The sequence below is a fragment of the Astatotilapia calliptera genome, chromosome 15 (genome assembly GCF_900246225.1).
Source record: "Astatotilapia calliptera chromosome 15, fAstCal1.2, whole genome shotgun sequence".
NCBI classification, from domain to species: Eukaryota; Metazoa; Chordata; class Actinopteri; order Cichliformes; family Cichlidae; genus Astatotilapia; species Astatotilapia calliptera.
The window spans coordinates 5,864,775-5,880,822 of NC_039316.1; the positions used below are offsets into that span (position 1 = coordinate 5,864,775).

At 41.0% G+C, this 16,048-nt stretch overlaps 1 protein-coding gene across 1 annotated transcript; it reads left to right on the forward strand.

The window, feature by feature from the left end:
* The first annotated feature begins 1,957 nt into the window (after positions 1–1,957).
* wdr26b (WD repeat domain 26b) lies at positions 1,958–15,136 on the forward strand. Its single transcript, XM_026194747.1, has 14 exons — positions 1,958–2,707; positions 4,758–4,857; positions 5,620–5,676; positions 8,308–8,444; positions 9,117–9,214; positions 9,348–9,504; positions 10,973–11,111; positions 11,272–11,412; positions 11,759–11,878; positions 12,712–12,857; positions 13,187–13,265; positions 13,394–13,523; positions 13,938–14,132; positions 14,255–15,136. Exons 1-14 carry the CDS (start codon positions 2,403–2,405, stop codon positions 14,278–14,280), a joined length of 1,830 nt encoding a protein of 609 aa, XP_026050532.1. The 5' UTR covers positions 1,958–2,402; the 3' UTR covers positions 14,281–15,136.
* The last annotated feature ends 912 nt before the right edge of the window (positions 15,137–16,048 follow it).

The following is a 16,048-nucleotide window of genomic DNA, read 5'->3' on the forward strand; positions in this document are numbered from 1 at the left end:
AGTAAAACTACATTTTGTCGGTGAACACAGATGCAAAGGCAAGGGCTTTTAGAATAAATTTTTCTGCACAAATAGAGTTCATTGCTTACACTAACGGTAAACATGGTTTGATTGTTTTTTTTTCCAGACCAAAGACAATTTTGGGGGGCAATGTAACCTCATACAATTTGTGGCGAGAATGTTCTGGCTTAGGTTTATTTCACTGCCTCTGGGAGCACACAGCTTATAATGAACAATCCAAATATGAATTCGCATCAAAGGGCGCATGAAGGTAATGTGAGGCCATGTGTCTGAAAGCTTAGGTTGAAGCAGATGTGGACTTTTTTTTTTTACAGGATAATGATCCTAAACAAGAAAAGAGCACACAAAGAATAAATGTAGGGTTAGTCAGAACCTAGAAGCGAATCCCACTGTATTTTTGTGTGGAGGTTTGAAATAAGCAGTACATAACAGAAAAGGTACCAAGAAAGGTACTGAAGGAACTGAGCATGTAAGAGTGGTCAAAGCTGCTCATCTACAAGATCATGAAGAAGCTTCTGGTATCAGCTAGTTCATATTAATGTTGAATAAACGAATGGAAGAGTTCTGAGGCATACAACATCTTTATCGGTATGCACTCTTTCAAAAAGGGTCGGGTGTTTGCCTAGCCAAAACGTATGTAAATTACAAGTTTTCAGTAGATAAATAATACATGACTTTCCTTTTTCCTTTCTTTTTTATGTATCTTGCACTGGAGTTTCTTTTTTAAATGATGTAAGGTAATCACATTGCAATTATACTGCGTTAATAAAACATTTTTGCATTAAACTTCTTGATTATTCCGCCTTGTGGGATTGACTTCAGGATCCAACATCAACTGGTCTGCTTGCCAAAACCATTTGTCCAAGACAGTGCTTAAGTACCAAATAAGTGTACTGCCATGTTTAATTTAGTCTGATAATACACTCATGTTAATACATTCTCATGGTTAATATAATTGATTTTCATTCTTTAATTTGGTCTGATCTAATGTTAAGATTTTCATTGGGACTGACCATAAAGGACAAGATTTGAAATGGGTACATCAGACAGTTCAGGTTGAATAGTATGGAGACAAAGTTAAAGAGGCAAGAAGGTTTGGACATGTGCAGAGGAGGGCTGGTGGATATACTGTACAAAGGGTGTTAAATATTGAGCTTCCAGGCCTCGAGCAAAAGAGGAAGCCCACAGAGAAGATTCATGGATGTAACCAAGGAAGACATGTCGAGGGATGATTTGATAGAGGAGAAATAGGGTGAGATGAAGGCAGATCTGTGCTGTGGCAACCCTAAAGGGAGCAGTCAAAAGAACAAGTTTACACTGATCCACTTTGGAAGTTCATGTTTATTTGGGCCTGGTTACTAGTCTTCTGACTGAGTGATTCATTAATTCAATCACTTATGAAGATACCAGAAAATAAACCCTTGTTCAGCCGAAGTCAACTAATTTTCCTGTAAGGTTTAAATGAAAATAGTTGGCTTATGTTGTTATTCAAACTAATAAAGAGCGTATTAGTACAGTACAAATAACACATGGCGGTTGATTCACATTTTTTTTTGTCTCCCATAGTCTTAGCTTAAGTTAAATCTCATAGATGGACCTTAGTGGGAACACTTATGTTAATTTATTTTTATTCTTAACGCGATTACGTGTATAGTATTTTAGTGATGAAGTTAACTTTTATACCATTCTTTAGGCCTTGGATACGAAGATATCGAGGACACATTTTCATTTACTTATTTTGTCACTGTGTTAGCTAGTGATCAGTAGACTAGCTACACTAGATTTACTCATTACGCTAATTCAAAATTCCGGATATATTACACTTCAAGTCTCTGGAGCACTAAAATTAACTTTAATATGAAATGTTATTGTTTTTTGATCATTATTATGCTAACTAGGTTCTCATGCACCACCCATGGATTATAATTCTACCCGGAAGCCTGGTAGTGTAGGAATTTCCGGTTACGTCAGGGCGTCAGGACTCCATTAGAGCTGCAGCTGTTTTGAGAGAAACAACAACAAAACGGGCTAACTGATAGAGCTTCCACAGTGACAGTACGCTCTAAGCCTGACAACGAGGCCTCAGATCTGGAAGCTTAACCTTCATTTCCCACCCGGAGCTTCGCCGGCTTCTAACCACGGCCGCTCTCGGTGAGGAAACTCTGGCCTCCGCTTCCTCCTCCTCCGACTCGGACACCGGCGGAGCGTCGCCGCCCCCGCGGAAGAAGCACCGAGCCTCGGCGGTGGAGGGAGCAGGAGAGCCCGGGGCTTCAGCAGTTTTGACAGGCCTTTCCGGAGTTGTCCTAGGACGCGGTGCATACTCTCAAGCCACCTCTGCCATCCACTTTAACCGAAGTGTTGTCAACAACCTCAGCAGCAGTATGCAGGCAAACGGGGCTGGACAAGGACAAGAATCCTCGGAGCTCTCTTGCTTAAACAGCGCACAAAACGGGGAGTCCTCCTCGGTCGGAGGAACTCACTCAAATGGCCTTCTCTCCAGCACAGATAACGGTAATAACGTCGGTACCAGTAATGGATCTTCAGTAGGGCCTTGCACGGGGACTTCGGCTGCTTCTACGGCCTCGAGTTCGGAGGTCGGCTCGTTGAAAAAGAAGAAACGACTAACGCAGGCGGAGGAAGATGTCATACGATTAATAGGGCAACATCTCCACGGACTAGGACTGAAGTAAGTTTATTCAGTGTGTCAGTCGAGGAAAAACTCGCGAAGGCAGTTAACCTTAGCATCGAACATAAGAAGTGCAATCTGTATAACTTGGATTTTATGTGAAACTGCGAAATAGCAGCTGGTAAAGGCGATATTAGTGCGCTTGACAGACACAAACATGGGGGGATGGGGTTGGTAGTTAGCCTGTGAGCTCGGCAGTTGGTAGAAAGAAGGGGTCCATCTTGCACAATAACAGCTAGCATCGGTAGCCTGCGCTAAGGTGTTGTGTCTTGATATTAAACGTTCACGGAAAGATAAAACATAGTTCAACATAGAGCTGTTTCACGAGTTCACCATAACTCGTAGGAGCCTTTTAATGCCAGTTACGTCACGATCTATTAATAAATGTTATAGATTTCGCAGTGAATAAAAGGCATTACATCATCTAACATTAGTAACGTTTGTTCACACAAAACAAGGATCGCAGATTTGTTGTGGTTTTTCAGCTATATAAAATGGAGACGGTTCAGTTTTCCTAATTAGGTACTTAAGCAGAATGATCGAGTTCACGACGTGAGTTTTACGTTTGAGAGGTTATTGCGCAAAAAGCAATTGCGGAGAAAAATGTTAGGTTAGTGCACGGGGTTTTCAACGTCGGCTTTTTACTCTGGTGGCTTTCTTCTTTTTGTAGCTCGTCTGCAAATGCAGCACGTTTTTTTTTTTCATTTGGGGTTTCTTTTTAGAGAGGTACATGGAGAAGTCTTGTAATGCTGAAAGACACTGTAATAACGGGTATGGGTTATGAAATATGACCTGGTTATTTTAGTATTCCTAGTGCACTCTTTGCATTTCTTGATGGGTCCTTGGAACTATTTATTTCATCAAATCAGGCACCATTTTACACAGCTATCTCACGAATGTTAGAACTTCTCTCCTGCCTTTATTTTTTCCGTCTTTGTTGCTGTGTCCGAGCAATGTGTCATCAGCCAGTCACAAACAGTGACGTGCATGTATTGGAGCGTGTATTTATTTAAAGTCAGCAGTCAATACTGTGGGCGACATTTGTTCCCGAACTGAGCAGAATCGGATGGCTTCATGGCGGCTGAGGAATGCGCTTTGTGCCAGCTGTTTCACATGGAAACGTTGGTTTGAATCTAATTATAGAAATGAGGGTTTGTTGTTTTTTTTGTTTTGTTTTTTTCCCAAGAAACGTGTGTATGGTGATCTTCAAACTGCCAGTGGTTGGGTCGCTTGATTTCTAGTGTTCAGCTGAGAAAGTATAGCATTATAGGCATTATAAAAGACATTGCTGTGTTTACTATGAGGGTTTTTTTTCTTTTCTTTTTTTTTGGGGGGGGGGGGGGGGGGGGGGGTGAAATTGCCTGGTATGAAACAGAGCCCCTACATTTCAGCCAGGGAAATACAATCGAAATCGGGCTCAACACAGAGCTGCTGCGCCACTCCATTGATACCTGAGAATGATGTCATCATGCTGAAGGTGTCAGCCACCCCCCCATACCCATTTCACTTGCATTATCTTGCACACACATCTCTGCAGGAGCTTTTATGGGAGTGGAGTGTGTTTAGCAGAGGGATGGTGTTTGCACAGATGGTTATGGTTCACTGTTGACAGAGCCGAAGGGGGTGATGTCAACCGCAGTGGAAGCTTGATTCATGTTGGTGTCCACAAATAATGCTGGGGTGACACAACTGCCCCACAACCGGCTTCTCCCAGTTATTGTTAGCCATTAAATTATATTCTCCCTACTGTCGGCCACAAACATTAATATCGTCTTGTCACCCAGTACACTATTTGCCATCACCATAAAGTATTGGCATAATGACATAAATGACTAGTGGGGAAAAAGGTCTATAACCTACCTAAAAAATGTCACTTAACATAATGATGGGCTAACTTGTCAGCTGACTGAGCTCACATTTTCAGGTATGACTGTTAATAGCTGGAAAACCACATTTGCCCTTGATTTTATTTTTTTCTCCTTTTCACATGTCTCATCATTATATATCTGGATAACTTCCTCTCCTCCACTCTCCTCCTGTGTCTCTGCAGTCAGACGGTGGACCTGCTGATGCAGGAATCAGGCTGCAGACTGGAACACTCCTCAGCTACCAAGTTCCGCAACCATGTCATGGAAGGAGAGTGGGACAAGGTTAGTATTTGTTTACAGTGACTACATAATAGGAAATATTCTGGGCAACATGGAATATGTGACAGTGAAATTTCACTTCAAAACGCAGAGCTAGAATACATACAGTATCTTTTCAGATCAGTCTCGTCTCATATTAATTATCAACCAAAGCTAAGTTTATGAAAGCAGCAGGTGGTAACATAGGTGAGTTCAAACAGCAGTCTGTACGGGGCACAGTTATGCAAACCCAGCAGCATGAACTTGTTTAATTTTTAATGTTGAAGCCCGCAGGACAACCCTCTGTGGCTGAGTAGAATGAACAGAAATTTAAAGGTGACGTAAAATGCTTATTAAGGCGTCTTTATGTAATTGGCTTTTAAATTGCCAGTTTATTTTATTAGCGCTTGATCCAGCACTTTACAGCAGACCCATAAAAGTGTTAATGCCGGTAGAAATGAATCTCCTGGTGTAACGACCCTACATTGGTTTAGAGCACCTGTGGTCAAAATTAGACTAATACACAAGCAATTTGTTTTGATTCCATAAAGTTATCTACAAAACGGTAAAAGTAGCTGGTAGTTTGAGATTTGACCTTTACATTTTGATCACTGCACAGTTGCATTGTCAAAGCCTTATAGATTAGGTGACCATAAAATCTGTATCACTGTTTATATAATTAGTTTTTGGGTTTTTTTTTTTTCTTGTGCATGCATGGAAAGTGCTGAGCTAACGATTTCTCCCTCTTTCTCTCCCCTCTGTCACCCTCCTTTTGTTTCGGTGCAGGCTGAGAATGATCTCAACGAACTGAGAGCATTGATGCATTCTCCCAATGCTATTGTGGTAAGCTCCCTTTGCCCAAACCTGAACTGGACTGAATGACAGTCAGTCAGTTAGCAGGCACAGCTGGACTTTCCAGAATGACACAGTTATAGAGCAGATTCCTTTTTTTTTTCTTTTTTTTTTTTAGAGCAGATTCCTGTTGTGGACAGCGCCACAAGAAGGAGCGAATCCACATTTAGATTTAGAGTAGTGTACTGGATACTGTTTTTGAGCAGAGTGTGACTCCACATTGCAATGCTGTTGGGGGTTTTTTTTACATAGTGTCTTTACATTGATTATAACTAATAATCCACCAGTGTGTGAATGTGAGAGTGAATGAATAGTGGAATTCTACAGCGCTTTGAGGGCCCCGAAAAGCGCTATATAAATGCAATCCATTATTATTATTATTATTACTATTAATAGATTTAAAAGCTATGTTTTGGTTTGATTCTTGCTACTACAGCTTTGTTTTTGCCAGGTCAGTCAATAATTGGGAGCAGATATGAGAGATCAAGAATTTCCATTACAGAACATGGTTTAAAAGAATTAAATATGTATACATTTAACAGCACATTGAGAACATATCCATGTCAGCTACAGTATTTAACAGAAAAGACTGCAGTTGTGTATTTCTGCAGTACACAGTACATCTATCAGGGCCTTTAATATTGAATACCACTGATCCACAAACATTTATTCCTGTGAAGATTAGTATGAGAGTAAATACTTTACAGTATCAGTTTGGTAATGAGGCTCAGCTCAGACTAATTATCCCTAGCTAGCATGCTAATTAGCAACAAGATGAGCTCCAAAAATACTTCAGAGTCAAGTGCCTGCTGCTCTGTGTCATAAGGTTTCTAACAGCCATTCCCTGCTGAGTTATTGTGAAAATGGATGTAGCTTTTTAATGTTTTTTGTTTTGTTTTGTTTTTTTTTCCCCTTCATAACGCCATTTTAGTTCTTGAGTTGAGATTAGCATTGTCATAGTCAACATGACATTCACAACAGTTCTGGAGCACAGTTTGCTCGTGTCACGGGCCTAAGGGGGAGAACTCTGAGATGTGTGTTTCTGCCCTCTTTATTTACAGAGTTATGTGGGTGGATTTTGTGTAGTCGATGTGAGTGTGCTTGCTGTACTTGCATACCTGAGATAGGATGGAGGCGCTTAACACTGCAAATGACATCGCTAAACTGCAGCAATGTGTAAACACTATAAAAGAAATGGTGATGTTAATATTACCATATGTGCTCTGCATATTTGTAAATATATTCTAATAATGACAAATAGATTTTTTTATAATTATATTCTACCACTAATTTGAGTTTTATTGTATCAGTGTCATATATCCTAAATGGGAATGTTTAGTTTTTTTTGCTTCCTTAAAATGTGGTACTTTATCCTTTTTTATGATAAAGTTATGCAAACTAGCTGTCTTGATATATATGGTTAAAATCACTCCCTGTCAGTGTCAAAGCAGTAGTTTAAGCTTATTTGTCATTCTTTTATTTTCTCCTTACAAACAGAATGCCAGTACACTCTGATAAATGGTTTTCATTGTTGTGGTACAAAAAAGAAACATGTTTCAGCTTGAAGGCATTATCCACGTAATTCAAAACAACAATAAATGATAACCAGGTGAGCTTTAAACGTCACTCAGTAAAAAGAATGCATAATTGCTTGATAGGGTGAAGCACACAAAAGGCCTTTTTTATTCCTCAGCTAGAAATCCAGTATGATGTATGTTGCCAAGTATTTCAAGGTGTATGAGTATTGCTTCCTCTTTGAAGGTGTAGTCACGCAGATGCATTTCTGTTATGGAGGGAAGCATATAAGTGTTAAATGTTACAATCTGAGTCCAAAAGGTTTGAACAGAGATCTGTTGTTGAGCCGTTTCTTTTATTTTATTTATTAGTATTCCATATTTTCACTGTGCAGATGCATATATCGGTGCCACTTATTTTTGACTTTGATTGTAAAATGTTATAAAGAGCTAATAAGAATTTATGCCATTGTTGGACAAGGTCTGGAAACATCTTATTTTTGTTGGCGTATTTTTCTGATATTTTCAGTATATGTTAATATCTAAATGAGTTTTTTTTTTTTCATCTGTATATTATGATAAGAATGTTACTATGGGATGGGGACATCTGCTCTTGGGTGATAATGTGGCTTTAGCTACATGAGATTCCTAAAAAGTACTTTGCAACACAGAACACATATTATTGTAGTTTGGAACACCTCTGTGCGAGTCTTTATTCATTTATTATTATAGATAGTTTCATATTTTTAATCTAACTTATTTTCAGTTATAAAAACTGGATGGGGTTTCTGGCTCTGGCAGTCATGTTTTCTTCCTGAGAAATCTTTGCTTGCTGGGTATTGCATTTATTGATGCATCCTATCATGCAATTATATATTCTCTTTAATGTTTGATGTTTGAACCTTTTCCCAAAATTAGAATGAAGGCTTTGTTAGCTGGCGCCAGCCTTATTTGTTTTGATATTTGCAGCTATGGGAGACTTGGTGCATTGAACGTTTGGAATTGAGTACTGTTGCTGCTGTTCTTTACTATTTATTTCTTCCTCCTGTATGTTTTTGTGTTTATAGATTACCTTCTTTATACCTGTGCTTCTCTTCTTTCTACTCAGCGTATGAAGTTCCTGCTGCTGCAGCAGAAGTACCTTGAGTACCTGGAGGACGGAAAAGTCTTGGAGGCTTTGCAGGTCCTCCGGGGAGAGCTGACGCCGCTCAAGTACAACACAGATCGCATCCACGTACTCAGCGGGTACTGTTTAATGTTACCTCTGGCTTATAGCCATCATCAGGATGTTCACCCTGTCTGCACAAATACACACCTACTAACCACCCATATAGCTATTGGAGAGTCCTGTAGATGCTAATGGTACGCCTGTTTGGTGATTTACTTGTACCAAAATCTGCACCTGTATAAATATTGTTTGCTAATAATTAAGGGAATATTAAATTGTCTTACATTATGATAATTAATGAAGCTTAAGCTGTTGAATTCACTGTAAAACGTCTATATGGTAAATGATTTTAGTAGTAATTTTCACAGTGCAGTTCTTGTCACGCTTACTGTTTTATCTCCAGTAATAAAACAATCATGGATCTTTTTGCTTGATCTGCAAATGTTAGTCAGCTCTTTTTAAAAAAAAAAAAAAAAAAAAATCAAATACCTGAATGTAACAAGTTCATCTTAGACCCTTCAGGATGCTTTATTTACCACATCAGAAAGTTTGCTAAATTTAGTCTAAGTTAAAATCTGTATTTAATTGTCAGTGGTTGTAGTTTACGGCCATTCTTATCACTATTTTAAGCTCCTGTTTACTTCCTGGTGATAAGATGTCTTTTTAAAGTGGTAATAATCCTTCATGGATGTTATGATGTCCTCTCAGTGTGTTTTTTGCTTAAACTGCGTTCTTGTATGTTGTTTCAGGTACCTAATGTGTAGCCATGCTGAGGATCTTAGGGCCAAGGCAGAGTGGGAGGGCAAGGGCACGGCTTCACGCTGCAGGCTGCTGGATAAACTACAAAGTGAGGAGGCATTTCCATAACTGACCCTGTACAGCTAACAGATGTTGTCTTATTTTTGTGTGTGTGTGTGTGTGGGCATATTCCATGTACAGCTGTGAATCTCTATGATCCGTTTTTTCCTCTCTATTTGTAGCATACCTGCCTCCTTCTGTGATGCTGCCCCCTCGTCGACTGCACACCCTGCTCCGGCAAGCAGTGGAGCTGCAGAGGGACCGCTGCCTTTATCATAACACCAAGCTGGACAATAACCTGGACTCGGTCTCTCTCCTCCTTGATCACGTCTGCAGCAGGTTGGTACTGCAAAGCTAGCATGTTGCACTGTCTCCGAGACGCCAGACTTTGCTAAATTATAAAACTGTAATATTTTACTCTTGTTGTTATAAAACCAAAATGTTGGAGCTCCTTGTGATTCTAAATGTTGTTTTTGGAGTGGAAGTCAGCTGATTTTTCTCTTTAATGACATACTCCACTACTATGTCTCCACTACTTCTTTTCTTTTGTACCTTGATGCTTCGTATATTTTAACCTGTCGCATTTTCTTTCTCCTATTTATTTGCTGTGTATTGTAATGCCCCAAACACCTGTAGCTCATCAGGGAATGGACATGCAGCCTCTGGGGGTGTCCTCTGGTGTCTGGAACGTTGACACTGGCAAAGGATCCTTTAAGTCTTTTGTAGTGTGAGATAGGGTGAAGTTGATAGGTTGGGGGAGTGGGGTGTTTAGTGTGCACCAATGTTTAAGTAGATGGTACATGTCAAAGCAATATCCAGGATAAATCCAGGATTTTCCAGCAGATAATCACTGTTGTTCACAACCGGTCAGTGGTTTTACTGCTGTGGCTCATCTAAAATCGATTGCTTTAACTGACACAATGAAGGGAAGATGAAATTCAAGTTCTTTAAGGCTCTGGTTGCTCTGTCTTTGTTCACACACCCTTGGAACAATGCACAAAAGTCACCAATGGTGCCTTTGGATTGGCAGACTGAGGATTGACCTCTTTATAAAGGGCGAGCAGTGGGTGTGTTACATCTTCAGAGGATCACAGTTCAGTGCAGTGGTGCTGGCGAGGAGAGTCTAAGCATTAGTTCAAACTCCAGTTCGGAAAGAGGAATATGGAAACTGGGCCAACTGTCGATCTCAGGGAATAGTACAGGGTGTGTTGGAGTTTTCCCCATAAATCTACATGCATATTATGGACCTGGGAAAATGCATATGACCAAATCCTTTAGGGGACTCGCTCCATTTAGTAGAACAGTTCAAGAACTTTGCAGGCTTCTTCATGAGTGGGGCAAGGGTGGAATGGATAGAAAGATCAATCAGAAACTGTAGTGATCTGGGCACTGTGACTGCTTTGTGTGGTGAAGAGAGGGCTTAGCCCAAAGTTGATGACTTTCTGGTAGATCTTACCCTCACCAGTGGGCACCAGCTGTGGGTAGCAACTAAAGGATTAAGAATACAAGGAACAGAACCAACATTCTTTCAAAAGGTGTCCTTACAAGTGTAAGGATTAGCGATACCAACTGTTAGCTACAAAGTGATGGGCAACATGCCAAGTGTTTTTCTTTTAGGTGGGCTGTAGAGCTGGTGGGAGCTCTGCTTTGCATGAGGGGCTCAAAGTAGAGCTGCTGCCTCTGTGCAGTGAAAGGAGACAACCGAGGTGATTAAGGCTTAGACGGCTGCCCCGGCCACCTGGACCTGGGTTAAATGGATGACTGAATTAAGATTTTAAATTTTTCATCTTGTGTGTGTGTGTTACAGGAAGCAGTTCCCATGTTACACTCAACAGATTCTGACTGAGCATTGTAATGAGGTGTGGTTCTGCAAATTCTCAAATGATGGCACCAAGCTAGCCACTGGCTCCAAAGACACTACTGTCATAATTTGGCAAGTGGACCCAGTAAGTTTTGGGGTTTTTTTTATTAGTATTTTAATTTCAGACTTTAAAATCTCTTGACAATTTGTTTTTTTTTCTTGTTGTTTTTTTTAATTTCCACAAATAAGGGCCCAGTCCATATTGTGTCTCAGGGTTTTTCTTTGTCCTCTTACTATCTGTGTAGGAGACCCACCAGCTGAAGCTGCTGCGAACCCTGGAGGGTCATGCATACGGCGTCTCCTACTTAGCCTGGAGTCCCGATGACACCTACCTGATCGCCTGCGGACCGGATGACTGCTCCGAGCTCTGGCTCTGGAATGTTCAGGTAAGGTTGATGCACGGTGGCTTCACTTGTTAACTTTAATGCTATATTACCTCTTCAAACAGCAGAGAACATAATAGTACAGTTGTGTAGAAAAGCATACATTGGTGAATCTCAAAATCTTTCTTTTTCAAAATGAGGAAACGTGTGCTGGATAACCTGCCTTAGATACTCTGTAGTGTGCTGTGTGTACCCAGTGACCTCTCCGCTTCACGGATCCCCTTCTGTTTCCTTTCCTGTTACTCAACCCTCCCCCACTCTTGCTTTATATTTCTTCTCGCTGTCTCCCTTCCCCCATTTTCTCTCCTCTTGATTTGCACTCGGTCTGTCAATCCCCCCTCTTCACCAGACGGGGGAGCTGCGGACCAAAATGTCCCAGTCCCATGAAGATAGTCTGACCAGCGTGGCCTGGAACCCTGATGGCAAGCGCTTTGTCACTGGAGGACAAAGGGGACAGTTTTATCAGTGTGTAAGTTAATTATTTTTTTATTCTCTCTCTATGTCTAATGCACAGTTGTTTTTAGTTTGTGTGCTTTCGTCAAATTTTTCACCTTTTTTTTTTTTTTTCTTAAAAATAATTAATTAGTCATCTCAGCTATTTTGTTATATTTTTGTTGAATTTTTGTTGAATTTAACTTAAGTTTTAACTGCTGTAACAATTTTTCCACGTTTGGTGCTAAATAAAGCATATCTTATCTTGTTATCATTGCTTCTGTTAATCAGTGCTGAATTCCTGGCATGTTTTCATAATGGCGTGCTGGGGAAGAGAGAAAAGGAAAAGAGATTTGGTTGTGTTAGCAGCTGTTAAACGTCTATTGAAATGCTGGGATAACCTTAATCAGGTTTTCAAACAATCATAGGCTCTTTCAGTATTGTGATTTTCTATCCAACTTACTGAAAGAGCCCATAAAAATATGTTTTTCACAGTTGATCTACAGCTATCTGTGTGTGCTTTGTGACTAAGCAGGTCTTTCCCCTCCCAGGGTGGTTCCCTGTACCTTTTAATGAAGAGTTTTGACACCTTGATATATATGAATAAAGATGTGGTTTGACCATTGGAATAAGTTTGGGATTTTTCCCAAAGGTTTCCCCTCGTAAGCTGATCATCCCCACTAACTTCTGTTTCACAATCGGTCATTTTGTCCTGGAAGCAGGCCTGAAATATGACAGAAACCACTTAAACCACTTCACAACAGAGAAACAAGTGCTTCCCCTCGTAAGCGTCCAATGGGAGTAAGAGTTTAGTATGATTGCCATACTATGCTGTTTCAGTGTTTCTCTTCTCTGATGTGTGTATTTCAGGACCTGGATGGCAACTTGTTAGACTCCTGGGAGGGTGTGAGAGTGCAGTGCCTGTGGTGCCTGAACGATGGCAGGATAGTGCTGGCCTCAGACACCCACCAGCGTATCCGGGGATACAACTTTGAGGACCTTACGGACAGAAACATGTATGTGTCAGCGCTCCTCACCCCTGCACTGTTGTATACCTACATGAAATATTGTTGACATGTGCCATTTTTCTCAAGGGGCTAATCCAGGTGTAATGAATCGCTAATCATGGTAGTTGCTGGAGTTGATCTCTTCTGATGCCGAGCAGTGCTCCTTTTATAGCTATGGTTTCACTTTAAAACGGATGAATACCACAACAAACTCTTCCCGAATTTTAGGAACTCTACAGCTGTCTGTAGTATTTGCTCTAAAATATCACGTTATACTTATCAGTTACATCACACATCACAGTGCCTGACTGGCTGTCTTGTTCACATGTCCTTTACAGAGTTCAGGAGGACCACCCTATCATGTCTTTTACTGTTTCAAAGAACGGAAGATTAGCTTTGTTAAATGTAGCAACTCAGGTAAGCTACTGATCAATTCAGGCTCTTTACAGCATCAGTCCTGCTAAAATGCATGGCTGCTTTGTTTTGCTAAACTGTGTAAAGTATCCTTCAGTAGTTACAGTATGTTGGTCTACACCTTTTTGTAGGGAGTGCACCTGTGGGACCTTCAGGACCGGGTGCTGGTAAGGAAGTACCAAGGTGTTACCCAGGGCTTCTACACAATCCACTCCTGCTTTGGAGGACACAACGAAGACTTCATTGCCAGTGGCAGCGAAGGTACAGTCAGAGTGCTGTGGGAATAAATGGCCACGTTTTCACTATGTTTGTATGAGTCTTCTTTCAGTGTAATGTTTTCTGGTCCAGTGTCCTTTCTGCGTGTAGCTCTGCATGACTTCTGATCACCATTATAGTAGTGACTAATTTGTGAAAAGTAACTTAAATGCCTTAATTAGGATGGTTAAAGCCCTTAGCAGCCAATTCCCAGCCAGCCCAGATCCTTTGCTGTATTTCATTCCTCTGCACCCTTTCCCCATATTTCCTTGTGAAATATGGTGAAATGTTTCTTCCTTTCATTCAGTTTCTTTAAACTTTCTAAATTCCGATCGGTGTTGTCTTTTACATTAATTCCCCTACAATTCGAACCCTGTTTTCTTCCACCTGTTTTATTGCTTTCTTTATCTGTTGCCACAGACCACAAAGTATACATCTGGCATCGGCGTGGTGAACTTCCTATCGCTGAGCTCACAGGCCACACGCGCACCGTTAACTGTGTGAGCTGGAACCCGGCCATCCCAAGCCTCATGGCTTCTGCCTCCGATGACGGCACAGTACGCATCTGGGGCCCTGCACCCTTCCTCGAATCACAAGAGGCAGATGGGCTCAACGGTAGTTATAACTGTTGGTTATAACATGATTTTATTTTATTTTTGTTTTTGTTCATGTTGATTTATGCTAAAATTCTCCTCAAATCACCATTTTGATCTACTAAATGTTTATTTCCTTCTCAGAAAACTGCAGTCACATGGACAGTTGATGGTCACTAATAGAGCAGAAACCGTGTCTCTAACAACAAACAACATCCCACAGTAAAACACAATATTCATGGGCGAAGAAAACCCAGCATCCACATATTGCAAGAGAAGAATAACCAACAAAAAAAGAGAAAACATACGGAAGAAAATTGTCTCCTCACTGGCCTAGAAAAAAATAGCGAGTGTGAAGACTGACCGAAAACTCGTCTTCATCCGAAATCCAATTCTGACCTAAAGGCCTGATAAATGAGTCGGCGCCCAGCGGGATACTCCCTGGAGAGCTGTAATGGCTGTTCTCCTCTTCCAAGCAAACCCTTCTTCCTCCATGTCCTTGCGTGGTCACCAGCCATGCCAGGTCCTCACAAGTTTCCCAGGAAACCCACCGCCACCTGGAGCTTGGAGCACATCAAGTCCCTGTGATGCCTCCAGACAGACACCGCAGATCAGCCGTCTGCTCACTGGACTACATCTGTGTGCCTGTCTGTCTCTCACGTTACCTGTATAATGTCTCCATGGACTTGGGGTGGGGTCTTGCTGGGGGAGGATGGTGCATAGAGGTGGGATATAGCAACTATTCTGTATGTATGTTTTCCTCTCCCCCTCTTTCTTGCTATATTAACATTCAATCTTTTGGACAAAGGCTGAAAGTCCACAGTGGAAACATTGACTGACCAGCTGAAACACAGACAAAAAAAAAGGCTATGCTAAATGTTGGATTTTTTTATGATAGTCATAGGGTTTATTCTCATTTAAGAGGTGAATCTTAGCAAGTAGTGCCCTTGGAAAGCTTTAGTGTGAAGATTCCACTTTTTGTTTCTCAACATTAGGAAAATAAAATCTTTTTATTCCTTAATTTAACTGCTAAAGGACAGTTGCTGTTCTGTTTCCAACTGACAGTACCCCCCCCCCCCCCCCCCCCCCCACACACACACACACACACACACAGTCTGTCGAGCTAGCTACCGCACAACTCCATTACATCTGCCTAAGAGGAGGACAGAGGAACTCACAGTTCACATATCATCTGGGAGAAGGGAGGGGTGGGTCTTTCGTTGTTGATAAGGTGGCGTTTCCACTATCAAGACATACACTTTGACCTTTCTCAAGAGACATGCTTTCAGATGTGAAAAGTGCAACTTTTAATGCACATCAGTGACTGCTGTTCCTCCTCTGTGAGTGTGAGTGTGAGAGTGAATGAGCGATTATGCATGCACACATTAGTATGAGAGCTGACGTTACTGAGTGCAGATTTAATTGGCGTGTGTGTGTGTGTGTGTGTGTGTGTGTGTGTGTGTGTGTGTGTGTGTGTGTGTGTGCGCGCGCATGCATGCATGTGTGTTCAATTCGCACCAGCAGATAATCCCCCACCCCCACCCTCTCTCCAATTCTCCTAATCCCATGTTAAAATTGTAAAGAGGATTTTAAAACCAGTTCTGAGTTATCCAAAGCCCCATAGGGACCTCTATCTGTGGAACAAAGAATACTTGAGAGCCATTTTGTAAAAGAAAGTCATTTTGTTTGTTTTGTTTTTTTTAATCTGGGGCTTTAATTTTTACATTCAGATTTTTTTTTCTCTTTTATTTTTCTCCCTACCACGTGGCATTTAAGCGACACTGAACCAGTGACATCTGCTTTTTGTGGGTTTGGGGAGGAAAAGGAAATTTCAAAAGAGCAATTCGAGCGAGACATGTTTCCAAAAAGCTGTAAAGTGTTGTTATTAGCAAAGAGTAATTTCTTATGAGAAGTTAATGATTGTAATTAATGGACGTG

Bases quoted from the DNA above. Each gene is read 5' to 3' on its own strand.
- wdr26b (XM_026194747.1), top strand. From the start codon at position 2,403: ATGCAGGCAAACGGGGCTGGACAAGGACAAGAATCCTCGGAGCTCTCT. The intron at 13,266-13,393 runs GTAAGCTACTGA...ACCTTTTTGTAG, and splicing joins TGTTAAATGTAGCAACTCAG to GGAGTGCACCTGTGGGACCT. The intron at 14,133-14,254 runs GTAGTTATAACT...TTTCCTTCTCAG, and splicing joins AGAGGCAGATGGGCTCAACG to AAAACTGCAGTCACATGGAC.